Consider the following 23,126-nt stretch of genomic DNA (forward strand, 5'->3'; position numbering starts at 1 on the left):
GGTGGGTTTAGGGGTCCTCAAGGTGGCTGCTGAGAGGTGGGCCAAGAAGAAAGAAATCAAGCCATCAGATGGAGGGTGGAAGGAAGCAATATTGTAAAATGTCAGTTTGCTGCTCAAGGAAAGGAGAAGCCTTTCCAGCCAGAACTGATGGCTGGGCATGAAGGAGAGGAGGTGAGAAGAAGTGGTTGACCTGTCTCCGCGTGCCAAGCCTCAGTAGTCCTGGCTGCATGTCTATGTAGGAGGCTGCGATAAGACTCAGAGAAGTGAAGTACCTCAAGGTCACACGGTCAGGAAGTGGTGAATGGACCCAGTCCAAGTTGCTTATTTCCAGAACACCGTGTGTGTCTGTGTGTGTGTGTGTGTGTGTGTGTGTGTGTGTGTGTGTGTGTTTTATTGGGATTGAACTCATGGCCTCATCTATGCTAGGTGAGTGCTGTATCACTGAGCTACATCCCAGGCTTATTTTTTTATTTACTTTTTTTTTTTTTTGCGGTATTGGGGATGGAACCCAGAGGCATTATACCTCTGAGCTCTACCCCCAGCCTATTTTTTTATTCTTTATTTTGAAAGAGGGTCTCACTGAGTTACAAAGGGCCTCACTAAGTAGCTGAGGTTGGCTGCAAACTGTGATCCTCCTGTCTCAGCCTCCCGAATGCTGGGATTACAAGCATCCGCCACCACGCCCGGCTTACCTACCTAGGTATCTTTTAAGCTGATACTAAACAGTAATTGTGTAAAAGTACAGCTTTTGCCGGGCGTAGTGGCACACACTTGTAATTCCAGTACTGGGGAGGCTGAGACAGGAGGATCGAGGTTCCTGGCCAGCCCCAGCTACTTAGTGAGGCCCTTTGCAACTCAGTGAGACCCTCTTTCAAAATAAAGACTAAAAAATAGGGCTTGGGATGTAGCTCGGGGGTAGAATGCCCCTGTGTTCCATCCCCAGTACTGTAAAAAAAAAATATATATATATATATATAGATAGATAGATATAGATATAGATATAGATATAGATAGATAGATAGATAGATATAGATATAGATATAGATAGATAGATATAGAGAGATAGATAGATATAGAGAGATATAGATATAGATATAAAATCTTTTATTTTTCCCCCTAACACATTAAAATAAACCATAATCAGTATGTCTCAGCCTGAGTCCCTTTGAGTCCTTTCCACTACACTTGGGAAACCCGTGCTATGGGGGGACTTAGGGACCACCCTCTCCCTTGGCTTCCTTTCATAATTGGTAAAATGACATCCAGAGGGGACACTAATTTCCCCAAAGTCACCCAGCAACCAGTGACAGAGCCAGGACTCAGGACTCTTAGGCAAGTCCCCTGGAGAGCAGACAGCTGCTGTCACAGGCATCTCCTTTGAAGATCAATGAAAAAACCTCAGTTCTGTGCTACTCAATTGCAGAATCTGGGGAATCCCAGCAGACCCTGGGTCAGGGTAAGGAAGCAACAGGGAATGAGCCACTGCCCACGCCACTGGCACTCAGAGGGCCGGCTGGCTGACAGTCCACACATGGTGCTGCAGCCCCGGCCTTCTGAGTCCAAGTGACCCACACAGTTCAAAAGCGACTGGAAGCCGGGCATGGAGACACAAGCCTGTCATCCCAGTACTTAGCTAGACTCTTGGCAACCTAGCAAAACCCTGTTTCCAACCTAAGACTGAAAAGAGATGGGAGTAAAGCTCAGAGGTAGAATGCCCCTGTACCCTGTAACACACACACACACACACACACACACACACACACACACACACACACACACTAGTAGCAGCAGTAGCAAAGCAGTTGGAGACCAGCTCGACTGAGTTCCCAGGAACAGAAATCCAGGTTTTTGTTGTGCTCAAGTCTCAGTGAATGAATAGTCTGAGCTCCCCCGTTTTGCAAGTCACCAGAGAGCAGAGAATAAATGGAAGGCTCCTGCCAGGCGAGTGCTGTAAGAAAACTTTAAACTGGAGCCAGGTAAATCAGGAATAGATCTAAACTGAAGCTAAGACGATTTTCTCTCTGAGTTTGATCTAAAAGCGATGTACAAATTCAACCTTTCCAAGGCATCAGGCTCTGTCTAGACTGCTAGTGTACTGGACTAGAGCTCAGGAGAGCCAATTTCCACTTGGACTGGCCATTGACCTTTCTGGTCTCCAGTTATGTCACCTGTATAAAGAGGGTAGGACAAGACCTCCCAATTCAGAGTGCCCGGCTGGATCCTAGGGAAGAGAAGACCTTGACCCAAACCACCCTGGGGAACCTCACAGTCTTACCAGCGAGGTCTCCCTGCAGGAGAAGCACACGGGACAGGCAGGTGTGTGTCCTACCTCAAGCACTTCAGCCATCTCAGTGGAGGAGCACACTAGACCCCCTCCATGAGAAAACTAGCGATACTGTCAGCTGTGATGTGCTCTGATGCCCCTTCCTACACAGTGTGTGCCCCCAAGGACTTCTAGCCTTTGTAAGGTGGTAAAAGGCCACGGGAAAGCAAGGCGTGGTGGCACACACTTGTAATCCCAGTACTTAGGAGGCTGAGACAGGAGGGTCAGGGTTCGCAGCCAGCCTCAGCTATTTAGTGAGACTCAACTTAGTGAGACCTTGTTTCCAAATAAAGAATAAAAACGAATTGGGCTGAGGATATACCTCGGAAGTAGAATGCCCCTTGGTTCAATCCCCAGCACCACACACACACACACACACACACACACACACACACACACACCCCACAGGCGATATGACTAGGGAGTGTTCAGGGACTGATGTTTTCAGCTCCCTGCACCTGGCAATCTGTCACCCTGACAACCTCCCAGTGAAGGACAGAGGAGACAGTCAACAAGATAAGAAAGGCCCCTAGGACTTCTGATCAGTCCCTCCACCCCCATACTAGGGATTGAACTCGGGGGGTGCACTACCACTGAGCTACATCCCCAGTCCTTTTTATTTTATTTTGACACAGGATTTGGCTAAGTTGGCCAGGCTGGCCTTGAACCTGTGATCTTCCTGCCTCAGCCTCATGAGTAGCTAGGATTACAGGCATACCCCACTGCACCCAGCTTCAGATCAACCTCTCTTGTCCAGGTTGGACATCTCACCTATGATAAGCCACCTGGGACGGTAGAGGCTGCCAGACTTAGCTTTCAGATAGAGCAGATACAGTAGTAAGAACCCAGCCCATCGCCCCCGTTCACCTTGCCCATCCAGAGAGAAGCCCCCGCAGCCACGCCCATCGCAAGCCTGCAGGAGGGCTTGCAGTGCTCCCAGCTCCCCTGCTGTGTTCTCATTCCAGCACCCCAGGTGACCCTGATGGGAGCTCCACGGTGCTCAGGGAGTCTGTGGGGGATAGAACTGGAGCCTGGAGTCCTGAAAGGGGTGGGGTGGAGGTGGGGTCTGTATCTAGAGACCTGATCCTTCCTCTGGCCTCAGTTTCCCCAGCAGGGGGCTAGACTGCCTGCTCACTAAAGATGCTCTAGGCTTCCTTTTTGGTGGCACTAGCCCAGTCTACCTAGGAAGAGCAGGAGTCACCCCATCTTCTTCTAAGTGAGGGTGGAGGGACACGCAAGTGGGAAGCTGCCCAACACTCACCTGTGGCTGTGAGGAGGCCCTGAGCTGAGAAGAGTGGGCTCTGGGGCCGGGGACCCAGAGAGGCTCAGGGAGGCTCCAAGGAGCTGTGACCTCCAGGGTAAGGGTGAAGCACGCCTCCTTTATAGGAGGCTGTGGGAGCGTTCGGCCACGGCCACGCCCCCTTCCCTGGCACGCGGTGATAGGAAAGGGGGGGGGCTAGGAAAGAGAAGGGGTTGGGGATGGGCAAGAACTCGTTACAGGCAACCTCATCTAGGTGCTGGCACGGAGGAGTGAGGGATGGGGTCACCTGGGACCGCCACTTCCAAAGCACCGCAGGGCAGCGTCGCACCCAGCCGATGGAGGGGTTTAAGGGACCGGTCCCCTGCAAGCCCGAAGAGAGAGGGTCTGAGGGACTCATGGCCATCATGTTTGCGCCCACCAGAACACCGGTGTGCAAGCCTCTCCCCGACTACCAGCCTCCGGGGCCAGGCAGGCAGGGGCAGGGCGGACGCGGTGACCTCTCTCCACCTGGTTACTCAGTCCGGGTTCGCGTGAGAAGCGCCGCGATCCCAGCACGCAGGTCACGAGCTCGGGAGGCCGAGGCCCTATCGGACCGCCCAGACCCCAGAGCCCGGCGGCTAGCCCAAGTGCGCGCTCCTAGGTGGAGTGGCGAGAATGGCTGGCAGGCAGGCTGGCTGGGCGCTCAGTCGCCGCCCAGGGCCGCCTCTGGGGTCACCGGAGGCACGCTGCAACTCTGGGAGACCCGCACCCGGGACCCGCCGGTCCTCGAGGTTCCCTCTGGGGTCCGGGGGTGCTAGAGCTTTGGTTGGCGGGGCAGAGAAATCAGGCGGCGAGCTGCGTTGCACGACTAACTTCGGTGGCAGAGGAGAGAGCTCGAGGGAGGCCGCGGGCGAGGCAGGGGTGGGGGCCTAGGGATCTGCAGGAGGGCAGAGGTCGGTGGCCTGACCTCGCCCCACCTGGCCCGGGGCGCGGTGCCCGGGAGTTGCGTGAGAAGGGCCCGGAGGCCCGCGAAGACACCCAGACGCCCAATTCCCGGCCCGGCGTGGGTCCCGGCGCTGTCACGCGAAGGGGGGAGGGGAGGCGGGGGCGAGGCTCTTAGAGGGCCAATCTGTCACCGGGAGTCGGGAGGGGGTGGAGAGAGAGGAGCCGCCTAAGCCAAGAGTGCACCAGTGGATGGGGGTGGGGCGGTGCAAAGGGCCGGGTTTGCGTGCGGAGCTGGCTTCTGCCTGCCAGGGAAAGCTTGCATGTATCTGTATTTTCGGTCCACGCCTGTGGCAGGACACGCAGCCCCACCGCCGCCCGGCATGCCTGGCTGTCTGCCCCTGGAGGCTGTCCTTCCTCTTCAGAGCTCTCCCAATGCAAGGTGTCCGGGGTGAAAAGCTGTATGTGCGTGTCTATCTCAACCTGTCTCCAACATCATCACCTGGTCCTCTCCCACGAGTTCCCAAACCCAGTAACTAGGACTGCCACCTGTCCTCGGACCTAGGCCAGCAAACAATCTTATCTGCCCCCTCACCACCCACCTCAGTCAGATGCGGCCTCACGCACTGCACGCATATTTACCAAGTGCCTACTATGTGCCTGGGACTGTTCTGAAACGCGGGCCACTGATACAAAAGTGAGCAAAACTGCCAGCGCTCCTTCTCTGATGCAACTTGCATTCTGATGGGAGGGGGCGGACAATGGAAGAGGGTAAAAAGTGCTCTAGAAAAAAAGATATATATGTGCAGAGAAGGAGTAAGAATTACAAGGATGCTGGATTGGAAGGGGTCCCTGTGGTGACGCCGAGCGGTGGCAGGAGTGTGAAATCAAGAACCAAGGCGCAGCCAGGTGTGATAGCACACGCTTGTAATCCCAGTACCTTGGAGGCTGAGGCAGGAGGATCTGGCTTCGCAGCCAGCTTCAGTTACTTAGTGAGGCCCTCTGCAACTTAGTGAGACCCTCCGAAACTTAGTGAGACCCTGTTTTAAAATAAAGAATAGCCGGGCATGGTGGAGCGCTTGGGAGGCAGAGACAGGAGGATCGCGCTGGTTCGAAGCCAGCCTCTCTGGCTTAAGAGTCCCTGTTTCCAAATAAAAAATATAAAATAGGTCTGGGACTGTAGCCCAGAGGTAGAAGGGTTTCCAGGAACCCCAGTACCACCAGTAAATAAATAAATAAATATAATAATAAATAAATAAATAAAATACATTACAGAGGTAGAATGCCCCTGGGTTCAATTCCTAGCACCACCAAAAAAAAAAAAAAAAAAAAAAAAACAACCAAGGCAGACAGGTATCTGGAGAAAAAGCACATCTGGCCAAAAGAATAGCAGGTTGAAAGACCGTGCACTGCGTCTTGAGCAGTGTGTCTTGAGGGAGGAAATAGTACCAGGAGACTGTGGAGGTGTGCAGAGGCCACAGGCTGGGGAATTCTCCAGGCACATAGTGTTTAGCAGAATTAGATACAGGGAGTACCCCATTAAGAAACATGAGCGATGCATACCTTAATCCCAGCACTTGGGAGGCTGAGCCAGGAAGATTTCATGTTCAAGACCAGCCAATGATCACAATTTCAAGGTCAGCCTCAGCAAATTAGTGACACCCTGTTTTAAAATAAAAAATTAAAAGGGCTAGGAATGCAGCTTGGAAGTTTGGAAGTAGAAGGCTTCTGGGTTCAACCCCCAGGAACGAACACACACACACACACACACACACATACACACACACACATGACCAGCCTCAGCAACTTTAGTGAGAACTAAAAATAGTAAAAAGGGGCCAGGCGTGGTGGCACATGCTTGTAATCCCAGCATTCGGGAGGCTGAGACAGGAGGTTCGCAGTTCGTGGACAGCCTCAGCTTCTTAGTGAGGTCCTTTGCAACTCAGTGAGACCCTATTTGAAAATAATTAAAAATAGGGCTGGTGGTGTAGCTCAGAGGTAGAATGCCCCTGAGTTCCATCCTCAAGACTGCAAAAAAAGAAGAAAAAAGTAAAAAGTGTTGGGATTATAACTTAGAGGTCATATGACCCTGGGTTCAATCCAAGAAAGAAAAAAAAGAGTGGTGTGTGAGATAAAGACAATGCAAGAGCCTCTCTTCTCTCTCTCTCTCTCTCTCTCTCTCTCTCTCTCTCTCTCTCTCTCTCTCCCTCTCCCTCTCTCCCTCTCTCTCGGTCAGAGGCCTATTGGCCTCCACTTCCAATGTCCCCTACTTCGAGTACTTTCTCCAGAATGCCTTCCTGGATCTCTCCATAACAGGTTAAGATTTCTTCTGGTCTCCAATTCTAGAACTTCATAGTAATTCTCAGAGCTTTTGGCCTTTGCTATATATAACTCTGACCCAAACTGCAACTTTTTCCTCTATGCTATAACAAAGAAAAACAACCTATGGGGAATTGATCTGATATACCAAGTCCTGGCAAGAAGGAGCCATTTCAAACGTAGAGACTATGAGGAGAGAACTGCCTGGCAGGCATTTTCACACAGGAGTGTAGAGAAAAAAAACAAAGCAAGCAAACTCATTGTCCTCCTTCCCTCCCATCTCACGCCAGAACCTTCCACTGGCAGAAGCCAGAGGGCAGGAAACTTATCCACAGTCCACAGGGGTCAGCTTCACGGTGCACAGAACCTGGAGGAAGGCAGAGCTCTCAGCACAGCCTGGGCCCGCAGTGATCTCGATTAACTTGCCTGCTCATCATCAGTGTCCTCCATAGAAGCAGGACCTGCCTCAGTCACTGCTGGAGGTCTCCTCCTAGAACAGTGCTGACAGAGGGATCTCCAGCCAGAGCGTCCAGCTGAGAACCCACTATGTGAAGGCACTGTACTAAAGTCAAGTAAGAACATAAGTCAGGGGGTTCAGTTCACAAAGGGAAGATGAAACCCAAGCACTGTGGTGCCTGCCTCTGCCTTTGGGGCCAAGAGAGAGTCTGTCCAAAGAAGGAGGCACTGAGCCAGGACAGGGGTCAGAATGGCCCCAGAGGAGGGGGCCTGGAGCTGAACTTTGGAGGGATGAGAGCGCTTTGTCATTAAGGCATCATAATGTTGCCATGTAGGTACGCATCTCAGGCCAGGTATGGTGGTGCACGCTTGTAATCCCAGGGCTTGGGAAGCCGAAATAGGAGGAACACAGGTCCAAAGCCAGCCTCAGCGACTTAGCAAGGCTCTCCACAGGAGGGAATGGCAAGTAAGGATGCTCAAGGCAACCGACTTGAGGAACTGCATGATGTACTCTTTGACTGGTGAGAAGGTTGCTTGAAGGGGAGGAGAAAGAATGGGCGATGAGAGTAGGAACGGGTTCACACGGAGAGCTCACTTTAAATTTTGTTTCTAATGCCTTGAGAAATGAATGAGGGCTGGGGGCAGTGCGAATGCCGATGATCCCGGTCCTTGGGAGACAAAGACAGGAAGAGCTCAGGTCTGAGGCCAGCTTCAGCAGCTTAGAAACACCCTCAGTAACTTAGTAAGACCTTGTTTCAAAATGAAAACTGAGGCCGGGTGAGGTGATGCACACTTGTAATCCTCACGCTTGGGAGGCAGAGACAGGAGGATCATGCAAGTTCGAAGCCAGGCACGCTGGCTTAAGAGACCATGTTTCCAAATAAAAATATTAAAAAATAGGTCTGGGAGTGTAGCCCGGAGGAATAAGGGTTTCCAGAAACCCCAGTACCACCAAAATAATAAATAAATAAATAAATAAATAAATAAATAAATAAATAAATAAAGACAGACATCTCAGAAGTAGAATGGTCCTGGGTAAAATCCCCAGAATGGAAGGAAGGAAGGAAGAAGAAGGAGGAGGGAGGAAGTGAAGAAGAAAGGAAGGAAGAAGAAGATTTTGGTTGCGTGCTTAGATTTGTAATTTGAGAAAGTTGTCTTAGGTGGCAGTGTGAACCGATTGCCCTGGTGCTGTCTGGCCCCAGGTTGTTGGAGAGGACCACAGCAACCTTCTGGAGGAGCAACAAGCCTGGCCCCTGGCTGGCCTGGGCTGCCTGCCCCAGCAGGGCCCTTCCTTGGAAGGGGCACAGTAGGAAGAAGGCTGGACAGTCCACAGGCCTTGTTCTCAGACCTATCACCCTGTCCTGCCCTTGGAAGAAACGAGCTCCCTGTCCCAGAGCCTGAAGGAGCTTGGCATTCATCCCCAGGGCCCAGAATCCCTGCCGGCCTATCCCCAAATTGCTGTCCCTGACACAGAGTAGTAGGTGGGGCTGAGGTGAAGATGGTGACCTAGAGCCAAGGGTTGATCTTTTCAACTTTGCTCAGTGATCCAACTTGGATATCAGGTGACCAGGACAGCTATGCTGCTCTGATAGGAGTGTTTTCTATAAAAGGCCCCCTTGTCTGCAGCCAGAAGCCCTCACAACTCCGCTGATCTCAAGCATCTGCTTCTACAGGTACCTTTCTGAACCCATTTTCCAATCCCTGGGATTCCCTGCTATGTATCCTGGGCACTAGTAGAGGTGGAGGGACAGGAACCCTGGAGTAGATACAGAAGGCTTGGGTCCTAGTCCTTGCTGCTAAGTCCTGGACTCAGTTTCTTTCTCTCTCGCATACTAGGGATTGGAGCCGGGGGGATTTTACCACTGAGCTACATCACCAGCCAAACATACTTTTCTTATTTTTAAGAATGGTCTCAGGGCCGGGCATGGTGGCACACGCTTGTAATCCCCGCGCTTGGGAGGCTGAGACAGGAGGATTGCACAATTTAAAACCAGCCTCAGCTACTTAGTTAGTGAGGTTTTCAGCAACTTAGTGCGACCTTGTTTCCAAATAAAATATAAAATAGGCCTGGGAGTATAGCCTGGCGGTAGAAAGCTCCTGGGTTCCACCCCCAGTACCACAAAAAAAAACAAAGGTCTCACTAATTTTCTGAAGGTCTGGATAAGGTACTGAGGGTGGCCCCAAACTTATAATTCTCCTGTCTCAGCCTGCCAAGTACTAGAGTTAAAGGTGTACACCTCATGCCCAGAAGTTTCTTTATTTTTAAATGAAAAGATTTCAATTAATCCATTTTTAAGAATCCCTTTACATCCCTTTACTTGGATTGGAGAGATGGGGAGGTAGTTCCCACCTGGCATGAAGTTAGTCCTAGTCCTGGCTGCAGCCCCCCTCAGCCTCCAAGACTGTGAGGGGCTGGGGTCTTGTCCTTGGAGGAGGTGCCCCTCTTGTTATGAATAGTGCTATCGATCCAGGAGTGGCAGCACACACCTGTAATCCCAGTACTTGGGAGGCTGATAAAGGAGAATTGAAGGTTCAATTGTCAATCAACCTCAAAAACTTAGCAATACCTTCAGTAAGTTAGCGAGATTATGTTTTAAAACAAAAAATAAAAAGATCCGACGGTTTGCTCAGAGGTAGGTTGCCGCGAGGTTCAATTTCCAGGACCACCAAAGAGAAAGTCAGGTGTGGTAGCACATACCTGTGTCCCAGTACCTAGGAGGCTGAGACAGGAGGACCAAAGGTTTGAGGCCAGCTTTGGCAATTTTGCAAGACCCTCAACCACTGAGCGAGACTCTGTTTCAAACTAAAAAGGGCTGAGAGTGTAGTTCACTGAGTTCCCCTGGGTTCAACCCCCTCACCTCCCAGAAAAGAGTACTGTCAGGGGGCAGGGGCATCACAGGCCACTTCATCAGGCCTGGGACCTCGGCCTCCTCAGTGCTGCTGAGGCTCCCTGTTCCCTGGTATGTGGGAGGTATCAGCAGGAACCTGCACTGGTGGGGACCTTTCAGTACGATGTGAGCATACACCCCGTGCCTGGGTTTGCCGGGGCGGGGGCCGTCTTTGGCTTCTCTATGACATGGAGTGGTCAGTCGCCCTCACTGTAGCCTCAGATGTGAAAATTAAGAGGATGGGAGGGGGAGAAGCAGGGCCGCGAATTCAGCATCCAAGTTGGGAATACCGAGGCTCATTTCCAGCCTTCAGATTCTATAATGTCCTAAGGTGGGCCCTGGGGACCTGTGAAGGATGGACCTTAGTCTTTCTGCTGTCCAGCTGGGAGCCAAGAATAAATACATCAGTTGTTACTAAATTAGAACATAAATGAAGGAAAGAAAGAAAGAAAAAGAAAGGCTTCACCTCCATCCTTAGCCTGGCGCCTCCTTCTTTTCCCCCATCAGTCCACAAGGATGGCGTCCTTGTCTCTTCCCCTGTCGACCACGGAGCTGCTCCTGGCTGCCACCATCTTCTGCCTGGTATTCTGGGCGGTCCGAGCCCCCAGGCGTCGGCTCCCCAAAGGCCTGAAGAGTCCACCAGGGCCCTGGGCTTGGCCCCTGATAGGGAACGTGCTGACGCTGGGGAAGAACCCGCACCTGGCACTGACCAAGCTGAGGCAGAAGTATGGCGACGTCTTGCAGATCCACATCGGCTCCACGCCCGTGGTGGTGCTGAGCGGCCTGGACACCATCCGCCAGGCCCTGGTGCGGCAGGGGGACGATTTCAAGGGCCGGCCCGACCTCTACAGCTTCACCCTTGTGATGGAGGGCCAGAGCATGACCTTCAACCCAGACTCCGGACCTGTGTGGGCTGCCCGCCGGCGCCTGGCCCAGGATTCCCTGAAGAGTTTCTCCATAGCCTCGGACCCGGCTTCCGCATCCTCCTGCTACCTGGAGGAGCACGTGAGCAGGGAGGCAGAGCAGCTAATCAGCAGGTTCCAGGAGCTGATGGCAGAGTCCGGGTGCTTTGACCCCTACGACCAGCTGGTGGTGGCGGTGGCCAAGGTCATTGGTTCCATGTGCTTCGGGAAGAACTTCCCCCAGAACAGTGAGGAGATGCTCAGAATCGTGCAGAGCAGCAGTGAATTCGTGGAGACAGCTTCCTCTGGGAATTCCGTGGACTTCTTCCCCATTCTTCGATACCTTCCCAACCCCGCCCTGCAGAGGTTCCGGGACTTCAATCGAAGGATTGTGGGGTTCCTGCAGAAAATCATCCAGGAGCACTACCAAGACTTTGACAAGGTGAGCCAGATACAGGGCATAAGGGGACACCTGCCGGGCCAGGGTGTGCCCCCTGCACCCTGCTCCAAGGCGCCCACACAGCCCTTGTGCTGCCAAGGCATAAAAGGTTCTCTGAGCAGCTGAGTGACCTGGGTCATCCCCTCCCCATTCTGGGGCCTCGTTCTTACAACCTCCCTGCTCCAAGCCCCCGAGAGAAAAAGCTTGTGAATGGGGCCCTGGCAGATCCTGTAATGTGAGGTGTCATTATCAAGATGGGAAGGCTTTTGTTCTGCAAGACCCTGAACCCCAACAGAGACTAATCCCCAACTGCATGCCACTTACCTTTCCTGTTTTCACATCAGTCTCTTCCTCAAGAAACTCAACCCATGGGGCAACCCATTTGGGCATGAGATGATACTTTAAGTCCATCCAGGGCCTCTATGAGGCTAGAGGCTAGGTGAGTTGCCCAGCCCCCAGGAACGCTCTAGGCAGAGTGGAGCAAGTCCAGCTTAGGCCTTTCATCTTGTGCCCCTCAGAACACTGTCCAGGACATCACAGGCGCCCTGTTCAAGCACAGCGAGAAGGGCTCCAAAGCCGATGGCAAACCTGTGCCCCAGGAGAAGATCATCAACCTCATCAACGACATCTTTGGAGCAGGTAGGAGCCAGATTCCTGCCCACCTTCCATCAGTGCCTGCTGGTCACCCACACTCTCACCCAAATCCAAGTGCCAGCCACATGCCATCTGGGATCAGGGCACAGAGGCCTGGCCTGGGGTCTGAGCCCACGCTGTGCTACCAACTCCCAGTGGAAACTCGACCAAGTCCCTCTCTCTTTGGGGTTCTCTGCTACCCCGTGTGAATGTTAGAGTTCTCTGACCTGTTAATCTAGGCTCCTGTAATTCCAGCAGCTCATTATAAAGCCAGTGTCTCAAGTTTCTGTTAAAGAAACTTAGACTATGCCCTCTGGGAACTCGTGGGCTGGCACCAGAGAAACAAAAAGCTTGCCCTGCTCCTGGCAGGTGCTAGGAACATGCCCATTTCCTTCTTTTTATTCCCTCTCACTTCACTCTGCTGCCCAGGGTTCGACACGGTCACAACCGCCATCTCCTGGAGCCTTTTGCACCTTATAACAAAGCCGGAGATACAAAGGAAGATCCAGAAGGAGCTGGGTAGGTGGTGCCCCAACCCTCTGGCCAGAGAAGCTTCAGGGCCCCAGGGTGTTTGTTCAGGCTACAAATACCTGTTGTGTGCCTACTGTATGCAAGCCCTGGGGGTATAGCAGTGCACAGTCTTGCCCAGAATGCATCGTTAGAAAGGGGATATGTGGGAGCTCAGACAAGTGAGTAGACATAGTCCCACACAGAGTGACTCATGGCATAACCGGGGACACAGATGCTGTGGAGTAAGCAGAGCAGCCCCTAAGTGCTGTCTGTCCTCTGTTCTGCAGACACAGTGATCGGCAGGACACGGCGACCCCGACTCTCTGACAGACCCCAGCTGCCCTATTTGGAGGCCTTCATCCTGGAGATCTTCCGATACACCTCCTTCGTGCCCTTCACCATCCCGCACAGGTGAGGCTTCTTATTCTGCACTCCCAAATCTTTGCCACGTTCCCTCCTTCACCTTCTCTTTTCCCAGATCTGGCTCAAGCCTGCATCTCCTTTCTGGACACAATATAGCTTCCTTACAGAGCCCCCCAGCCTCCTGTCTGCCTCATCTGGTCCAATCATGACCCAACCACCTGGTTTTCAGAACAAAATCACTCTTATGACCTCAGCTGTCACTCACCTCCACTCAGATTCCCTTCCTACAAGTCCCCTCTGCCCAGCCAGGTCATCCTGTCTGACCCTCAGAGGCATGATCTGTCCAGTCTCCAATTTTGCTTATGCTGGGCCTTCTTTTCCTGAAGGGACTTCTAGCTTATGCTGGATCTTCTCTTCCTGAAAGTCCTTCCACCCACTTCTCAGACTCCCAGAATCTTACAGTAATGCCTAAGGTCCAAGGTCAACTGCGGCCCCAGCTCCTCTCCCAAAGCCTGTTCTGACTCATCAGCTGTCACCCTCAAGTCTTCTAGGATTTAGAGTCCTCAACTGTTGGTGATAAGAGCCACTGAGCATTGGCTTCTTCCCACTTGTCCATCTAGTTATTCCTGGCTAAAAGGCTTGAGACCCCCCCCTCAGGGATGACCCAGGCCACCTGCTTCTTGGCTCCAGAGAAGTTTAGTAACACCTATTGAAATGGAAGAACAAGAGCTGAGGAAGAGGAAGGATAAATTCCCCTCTTTCCTGCCCTCACACTCCTCTCACTGTGGAGTATGGGAACTGTGCTGGGCAGATAGTGGTGTGGGGTGGACAGAGGAACAAACTGTGCCCCAGATTTCCATCCCCTGAGCCTAACAGAGCCCTCTTCCCTCCACAGCACAACAAGAGACACATCGCTGAATGGCTTCCACATCCCCAAGGAGTGCTGTGTCTTTGTAAACCAGTGGCAGGTCAACCACGACCAGTGAGTACATTTCTCCCATGGGGAAATGTGTACAAGGGTGTTTCTCTTTCCAGGAATTGGTTACACACGCAACAGGGCCTTCAACTGTTATATAGCCTATTCTAAGAGACAAAACTTAGATCTATGTCTCCCAAACTTTAAAGCTCATGAGAATTGACAGGAGCCGGTTGTGGTGTTACACACTTGTATTCCCAGTACTTGAATGGTGATACATATCACAGGTATGAGGCCATTCTCGTCAATTTAGTAAGGCCCTCAGCAACTTAGTGAGATCCTGTTTCAATATAAAAAATAAAAACCAGGCATAGTGGCACATGCTCATAGTCCCAGTACTTGGGAGTCTGAGACAGGAGGATCATGCAGGTTCAAAGCCAGCCTCAGCTATTTAGTGAGCTCAGCAACTTAGAGAGACCCTGTTTCCAAATAAAATATAAAATAGGTCTGGAAGTGTAGCCCAGAGGTAGAAGGCCCTGGTTCCATCCCTAGTACCAAATAATAATAATAATAATAATAATAATAATAATAATAAATATAAAATAGGGTTTGGGGTTTGGCTCAGAAGTAGAATGTCCCTGAGTTCAATCCACATAATAATAATAATAATAATAATAATAATAATAATAATAATAATAAAAATAAAAATTGGCACCGGGCATGGTGGCACGCGCTTGTAATCCCTGCGCTTGGGAGGTGGAGGCAGGAGGATCATGCAGGTTCAAAGCCAGCTGTGCCGGCTTAAGAGACCCTGTTTCCAAAAATAAAATAGGTCTGGGAGTGTGGCCCGGAGGTAGAAGGGCTTCCAGGAATCCCCCCAAAAAATAAATAAAAAATTGCCAGGCGTGGTGGTGCACGCTTGTAATCCCAGCATTTGGGAGGCTGAGACCTGGAGGATCGCGGTTCGCGGACAGCCTCAGCTACTTAGTGAGGCCCTCTGCAACTCAGTGAGACCCGGTTTCAAAATAAAGAATAAAATATAGGTCAGGGGGTGTAGCTCAGAAGTCAAATGCCCCTGGGTTCCATCCCCAGACCCGCAAAAAAAAAAAAAAAAGAAAAGAAAATAATAAATAAATAAATAAATAAATGAATAAATAATAAAAAGTAAATTGGCCCTGAAGGTTGTTACACAGTATGCCCATCTACCTGGGTACCACTCTGGTAGATAAGGGTGAGCACCTCAACTGATTCTAATGAGAATGCCCCAGAGACCTCTCTTTGGAAAACCTACTTTAGCCTATAATTAGAGGAACCAAGAACTTTTCCACTCAAACTGGGACAATTCTGAGTGTGAATGTGCTGTCTAGCTGGGCACAATGTGCACACCTGTAATCCCAAGGACTTGGGAGGTTGAAGCAGGATTGAAAGTTTGAGGCCAGCCTGTTCAAAGACAGGCTGGGCAACTAAGACCCTGTCTCAAAATAAACAGTAAAAAGGACTAGGGATCTAGGGATGTAACTCAGGAGTAGAGTGTGTCCCTAGGTTCCACTCCCATTACTTGGGGGGAAAAAGTTGGGTTTTTTTTTTTGTTTTTTTTTTTTTGGTGGTACTGGGGTTCCTGGAAGCCTTTCTACCTCCGGGCTACACTCCCAGACCTATTTTATATTTTTTTAAAATTTGGAAACAGGGTCTCTTAAGCCAGCATGGCTGGCTTCGAACCTGCCTGATCCTCCTGTCTCTGCCTCCCAAGCGCGGGGATTACAAGCGTGCGCCACCACACCTGGCGGGAAAAAAGTTTTATCAATATTTTACTATCATGCCAGGCGTGGTGACGCAGGCTTGTAATCCCAGCAGAATTCAGGAGGCTGAGACAGGAGGATTGCAGTTCGTGGACAGCCTCAGCTACTTAGTAAGCCCTCCGCAACTTACTGAGACCCTGCTTCAAAATAAAGAATAAAAAGTAGGGCAGGAGGTGTAGCTCGGAGGCTGAATTCCCCTGGGTTCCATCCCCAGACCCGCAAATATAAATATATTTGTGCTATCAAAATTGCTCCTAAACAATAAGCAGAAACCAAGGCATGTTGTTTTTCATTTTGTTTTATTTGTGTGTGCGTGCTGTCCTGAGGCTTGAACCCAAAGTCATTCTACTTCCAAGCTACATCCCCATCCATCCTTTTTGTTTATTTATTTTTGTTGTTGTTGTTGTTTTGTAAGAAGGTCTCACTAGGTTACTGAGATTCTCACTAAATTGCTGAGGCTGTCCTTGAACCTGTGATCCTCCTCTCTCAGCATCTCAAAATACTGGTATTATAGGCCTGCGCCACCACGCCTGGCTGAAACCAGGGCCTGCTGTTACACCTCCTTGCTAATGGCATATTTTGAGTAGAATGCAGATTAAACATGTTATCCTTTTCTTTTTTTCTTTTTTTTTTTTTTAGTACTGGGGATGGAACCCAGGGGCATTCTACCCCCGAGCTACTTCCAGCTCTCTTTTTTTTATTCTTTATTTTGAAACAGGGTTTCACTGAGTTGCGAAGGCCCTCCTCGAATGGCCCTGGGTTCCATTCCCAGTACTGCAGGGTGGTGGAGGGAGGGCTGCTCAGTAAGTACTCAGGCTGTCTGCGAACCACGATCCTCCTGTCTCAGCCTCTCAAATGTTGTTACAAGCGTGCGCTACCATGCATGGCTCATATTATCTTAAAAAATGTGTTTTAAGCCGGGCGTGGTGGTGCACGCTTGTAATCCTCGTGCTTGGGAGGCTGAGACAGGAGCATCGCTCGGGTTCGAAGCCAGCCTCAGCTACTTAGTAAGGCTCTCAGCAACTTAGTGAGACCCTGTTTCTAAATAAAATATAAAGTGGGTCTGGGAGTATAGCCCGGAGATAGAAAGCCTCTGGGTTCCACCCCCAGTATCACTAAACAAATAAATAAATAAAGTCATGATGTCATTATTTAAAAAATAAAAAATAAAAAATTTGCTGGGCATGGTGGTGCATGCTTGTAATCCCTGTGCTTGGGAGGTGGACACAGGAGGATCGCACAGGTTCAAAGCCAGCCTCACTGGCTTAAGAGACCCTGTTTAAAAAAAAAAATATATATATATATATATACACACACACACACACACACACACACACATATGGTCTGGGAGTATAGCCCAGAGTTAGAAGGGTTTGCAGGAACCCAAATACCACCAAAACAAAAACAAAAAAAAAAAAAATAAAAAATTAGTTTTAGATAAAGAATTGGTTCTTCAAAATACATTATTATTAAAAAGCACTAGCTTCATCCAGGCATAGTGGTGCACACCTGTAATCTCAGTATTTAGGAGGTTCAGACAGGAGGATCACAGATTCAAGGACAGCCTCAGAAACATAACAACTCTCAGCAACCTAGCAAGACTCTGTTCCCAAACAAAAACCATAAAAGGTTGGAGGTGTAGCTCAGAGGTAGAATATGCCTAGATTCACTCCCCAGTAACACACACACACACACACACACACACACACACAATAATGAAGAAAAGGAGGAGAAGGAGGAGAAAGAGGAAGAGGAGGAGAATGAGAATAAGGAGAAGGAGGAGGAGGAGGAGGAGGAGGAGGAGGAGGAGGAGGAGGAGGAGGAGGAGGAGGAGGAATAGGAGATGACAACAAAATAAAAAAGTTTCAAGCTAGTTGCAAAGCCACTTGAGGTAGAACACACCTGAAATCCCAGTACTTGGGAGACTGAGATAAAGAGGATTGCAGGTTTGAAGCCAGCCTCAACAACGTAGCGAGGCCCTTAACAACCAACGTAGTGAGACCATGTTTCAAAAAAATAAAAATAAAAAGCATGGGTATGTAACTCAGAGGTAGAATGACTCTGGGATCAATCTCCAGTAACCGCCACAAATAAAAAAGGACCAGGGGTAGAGCTCAGAGGTAGAAAACCATTGAGTTTGATCCCAGTAAAAAGAAAGAAGAAAGAAAGAAAGAAAGAAAGGAAGAAAGAAAGAAAGAAAGAGAGAAAAGAAAAGAAAAGAAAAGAAAAGAGAGAAAGGAAGGACCAAAGCTCAGTTTTGTCCTCTCCTCACAAAGCTCTCATTGCCCTCAACCTGTTCTACCACTGTGCTCTCAACAGAAGTCTGTCCAGAGTCTCCCCTACCACTTACCCCCAGGGCCTCCCCAGCCCAGGGCGCCCATGTCTTTGGTTTCTGTTGCAGGGCGCTGTGGGGGGACCCCTTTGAGTTCCGTCCAGAGCGGTTCCTCACCGCCCAGAACACCGCCATCAACAAGACCTTGAGTGAGAAGGTGATGCTCTTTGGCCTGGGCAAGCGCAGGTGCATCGGGGAGATCCCCGCCAGGTGGGAGGTCTTCCTCTTCCTCAGCATCCTGCTGCAGCAACTGGAGTTCAGCGTGCCAGCAGGCGTGAAGGTGGACATGACCCCCATCTACGGGCTGACCATGAAGCATCCCCGCTGCAAACAAGTCCAGGCTCGGCTGCGCTACTCCGAGTAAAGAAGGCACCATTCTAAAGCAGGGGAGGGGCCCAGTCCTGGGGCCTTAGCCCTTGTCTCTTTTCTTCTTAAAAAAACAGCTTTCTTCAGTCTCAGAGGCCCTATGCAACTTAGTGAGACCCTGTTTCAAAATAAGAAGTAAAAAATAGGTCTGTGGGTGTAGCTCGAGGGAGAATGCCCCTGGGTTCTATCCCCAGTACAGCAAAATAAACAAACAAATAAATAAAATAAAACAGCTTTCTTGAGACACCATTCTTATTTGATTCACCCCTTTCAGAATATTCAAGAGCTGCAAAACCTTGGCAATTGATCACCGCAGCCTGTTACCCTCCCCCCAAGACCCTACACCCATTATCATCCAATGGGTGGTTCAAGGACCTTGGCCAGAGCTGAACACCCGGTGCCCGGGCAAAGTTTACATGCCTTTGCGTGAGAAGCTCTTTGGCTAGGATTCCCTAGTGATCGATACTGGGCACCTAGGGAGGAGGCAGCCGGGAGGCAAGAGAGCTTCCTGGGCTAGAGGATGCAGATGGCTGAGGGCCTTGGGTCTCTGCTAGCAGAGTCACCCATCCTGGGCCTTCCCTTGCCTTACTGAAGGCTCTGTGGTGAGGGACAGTAAACAAGCAAGACTCCAAACACACTCCCACCCCGTGGTGGAGCCACACCCCAAACAGAGCCTTTGCTGAGGCCCAAGACGCAATGGGAGTCAGAGAAGGCTGAGGACAGGGCAGGAGTGTTTCAGGGAGTCTGGAGGGGGAGAGCTAGAGGAGTCCTGGAGTGGAGGAGCATAGGAAGGGCGCCCCTGCATGGGCGGGGGACACGCAAGAACAACGGCAGGGCAGTGGAGGCTGGGAGGCAGTTTGGGGAATCTCTTGCTAGGATTTCAGGCTTGTGCCACCCTGCCTGGCTCCTGTGGAATTTTCGATGAAGTCACTGGAGAAAAGGGGGTTCTCCTTTGCCAGAGATGGCCGTGCTGATAAGAAAATAAGCCTAGCCAGGCATGGTGGTGCATACCTGTAACCCTGGTACCTAGGAGGCTGAGACAGGAGCATTGCAGGTTCTCAGCAACTTAGCAAGACCTGTTTCAAAATAAATTAGGCTATGTCGGGCGTGGTGGTGCATGCTTGTAATCCCTGCGCTTGAGAGGCGGAGACAAGAGATCACGCAGGTTTGAAGCCAGCAGCGTTGGCTTAGGAGACCCTGTTTCCAAATTTTAAAAAAAGTATAAAATAGGTCTGGGAGTGTAGCCCGGAAGTAGAAGGGTTTCCAGGAACCCCAGTACCACCAATAAATAAATAAATAAATAAATAAATAAATAAATAAATAAATAAATAAAATAGGCTGGGGTGTGGCTTGGGGGTAGTATGCCCCTGGGTTCGACACCCAGGAAGAGAAAGGAAAGGAAAAGAAAAGAAAATAAAGAGCAAGCGACAAAATCTGGAGCTGCCAGTGGCTGTATATATTTTTAAGCCACTGAGAGGAGAAAGAAAGGGAAGGATTGGATGACATTATGCACCTAGATCTTGTTACACCTGAAGGCAATGAAATCACCCACAGAGCTTCCCTGCTGTATGAACCATTCACCACCACTTCTCCCTTCCCCTCCTTTTCCTTCTTCACCGCTGCCTCTTCCTCTCTTCTCTCACCTCCTTTCCCTCTTCTAGTGTGAGTTGGGCGAGTTGTATGTTTTGAGAACACACAACTGTAAGAATTATAACCCAAACCTGCCATCCAGGACTTGTACCAGCAGAGCTGAGCAGCTCAGCCTTGGCGCTTGCATGGCCCAGGAAGACCTCGCAGGTTGGACAGAGTCCTAAGAAGTTACTCCTGCCTGATGCCCCCTGCTCTGCCCCCTCCAGACTGCTGTTGGAAGGCAACTATATCTCAGAAGCCATGATGCTGTTGTGTTGTTGGTGGCCAGTGCCCACGGAGAACTGCTGTGCGTGGCAGGGTCTGCGAGGCCTGTTACCCTGCAGTTCCTCCTGGGGGCAGAGAACCCTCCATGTTGGCAGAAGGCTGGTTGGCTGGAGCCTGACCTGGGAAGCAAGCAGCTATCACCAGGTTCCTGATACCTTAGCTTCTCTCCCCCCCACAGCCCTCTGGCTTTTGGCTGAGGGACACCAGCCTTTCTCCAAGTTCAGGATGGGCAAAGTTGACGTTTTTAGGAGGAGGTGTCTGAGGAGGGCCCAAGGAAACCATTCTTCAATGCTCTTGAGGCCCTTCTGGAGCTGTCTCCCAGTTCTTCTTTGACCTCCTTACATCTCTCCTCTCTCTCTCTCTCTGTCTCTCTTTCTCTCTTTCTCTCTCTTGTATTTTTTTATGGTACTGAGGATTGAACTCAGGGGCATTCTACTGCCTGTTCTATCTCTGAGCTACATTCTCAGCCCTATTTTTATTTTGAAACAGGATCTTGCTAAGTTGATGAAAATCTCACTACTTGCTGAAGCTGCCCTTGAATCTGTGATCCTCTTGTTTCAGCTTCCCAAATACTAGAATTACAAGTATGCACCGCCTCAGCTGGTTAGAATTTTATTGGTAAAAGGGACACACAAACTGGATATGGTGGCAACTACCTGTAATCCTAGTAATTTGGAAGCTGAGACCGGAGTATTGCAGGTTCGAGACCAGCCTCAGCAACTTAGTAAGACACTCAGCAATTTAGAAAGACTCTTTAAAAATAAAAAAGGGCTGAAGATATAGCTCACAGATAGAACACACATATGATCAATCACTAATAATACACGCACACACACACACACACACACACACACACACACATACCACACAGCAAAAGACAAGTACCCTCTGGTTCTTGTTGCGTCTGGATTATAATGGCTAGGGGGAAATACTGAAGTCATATTGTGAGCCAAAGGTTTGTAGGAAAGCTGGCATTCCAAGGAAGGTAGTGCAGAATGAATGAATTTATTATTCAGGATCTTGGGAGTAAACAGAAGACTCATCCAAACTAGCTCATTAAAGAGATTTTATGCCTATGGTGGTGGTTCACTCTTGAAACCCCAGTACTTGGAAGGCTGAGACAGAAGGATCACGATTCACTACCAGCGTCAGCAGCAGAGCAAGACTCTCGGCAACCTATAGCAAGACTTGTTTCAAAATAAAAAGTTAAAAAAGGGCTGGGAATATATCTTGGAAATAGAATTCCGCTGGGTTCAATCCCCAATGCCACAAAAATATATAAATAAAAAAGAGTTTAATGAATGAACTACTCATGAAGATATGAGCAGAATACAGAGGAACCAAGACTGGACAGTGTAGGACCATGGACTAGTAACAGAGGGGCCCTGGCCACCTTGGCCTGAGGACACATTTCACACTTAGAGACTATGAGGAGAGAACTGCCTGGCAGGCATTTTCACACAGGTGTAGAGAAAAAACAAAGCAAGCAAACTCATTGTCCTCCTTCCCTCCCATCTCACGCCAGAACCTTCCACTGGCAGAAGCCAGAGGGCAGGAAACTTATCCACAGCCCACAGGGGTCAGCTTCAGGGTGCACAGAACCTGGAGGAAGGCAGAGCTCTCAGCACAGCCTGGGCCCGCAGTGATCTCGATTAACTTGCCTGCTCATCATCAGTGTCCTCCATAGAAGCAGGACCTGCCTCAGTCACTGCTGGAGGTCTCCTCCTAGAACAGTGCTGACAGAGGGATCTCCAGCCAGAGCGTCCAGCTGAGAACCCACTATGTGAAGGCACTGTACTAAAGTCAAGTAAGAACATAAGTCAGGGGGTTCAGTTCACAAAGGGAAGATGAAACCCAAGCACTGTGGTGCCTGCCTCTGCCTTTGGGGCCAAGAGAGAGTCTGTCCAAAGAAGGAGGCTCTGAGCCAGGACAGGGGTCAGAATGGCCCCAGAGGAGGGGGCCTGGAGCTGAACTTTGGAGGGATGAGAGCGCTTTGTCATTAAGGCATCATAATGTTGCCATGTAGGTACGCATCTCAGGCCAGGTATGGTGGTGCACGCTTGTAATCCCAGGGCTTGGGAAGCCGAAATAGGAGGAACACAGGTCCAAAGCCAGCCTCAGTGACTTAGCAAGGCTCTCCACAGGAGGGAATGGCAAGTAAGGATGCTCAAGGCAACCGACTTGAGGAACTGCATGATGTACTCTTTGACTGGTGAGAAGGTTGCTTGAAGGGGAGGAGAAGGAATGGGCGATGAGAGTAGGAACGGGCTCACACGGTGAGCTCACTTTAAATTTTGTTTCTAATGCCTTGAGAAATGAATGAGGGCTGGGGGCAGTGCGAATGCCGATGATCCCGGTCCTTGGGAGACAAAGACAGGAAGAGCTCAGGTCTGAGGCCAGCTTCAGCAGCTTAGAAACACCCTCAGTAACTTAGTAAGACCTTGTTTCAAAATGAAAACTGGCATCTCAGAGGTAGAATGGACCTGGGTGAAATGCCCAGGATGGAAGGAAGGAAGGAGGAGGAGGGAGGAAGCAAAGAAGAAAGGAAGGAGGAAGGGGGTTTTGGTTGCGTGCTTAGATTTCTAATTATAGAAAGTTGTCTTAGGTGGCAGTGTGAACCAATTGCCCAGGTTGTTGGAGAGGACCACAGCAACCTTTTGGAGGAGCAGCAAGCCTGGCCCCTGGCTGGCCTGGGCCACCTGTCCCAGCAGGGCCCTTCCTCGGGAGGGGCACAGTAGGAAGAAGGCTGGACAGTCCACAGGCCTCGTTCTCAGACCTATCACC

The 23,126-nt window shown here is 50.3% G+C and overlaps 1 protein-coding gene across 1 annotated transcript; it reads left to right on the forward strand.

The window, feature by feature from the left end:
- Positions 1–10,684: 10,684 nt before the first annotated feature.
- LOC308261375 (cytochrome P450 1A2-like) lies at positions 10,685–18,427 on the forward strand (the record flags this gene model as incomplete). Its single annotated transcript, XM_080693253.1, has 6 exons — positions 10,685–11,512; positions 12,028–12,148; positions 12,572–12,661; positions 12,940–13,063; positions 13,911–13,997; positions 18,132–18,427. 6 exons carry the CDS (start codon positions 10,685–10,687, stop codon positions 18,424–18,426), a joined length of 1,545 nt encoding a protein of 514 aa, XP_080549379.1. The 3' UTR covers position 18,427.
- Positions 18,428–23,126: the final 4,699 nt, after the last annotated feature.

Source organism: Muscardinus avellanarius, assembly GCF_963383645.1.
Source record: "Muscardinus avellanarius genome assembly, chromosome: 3".
In the NCBI taxonomy this organism is placed as follows: domain Eukaryota; kingdom Metazoa; phylum Chordata; class Mammalia; order Rodentia; family Gliridae; genus Muscardinus; species Muscardinus avellanarius.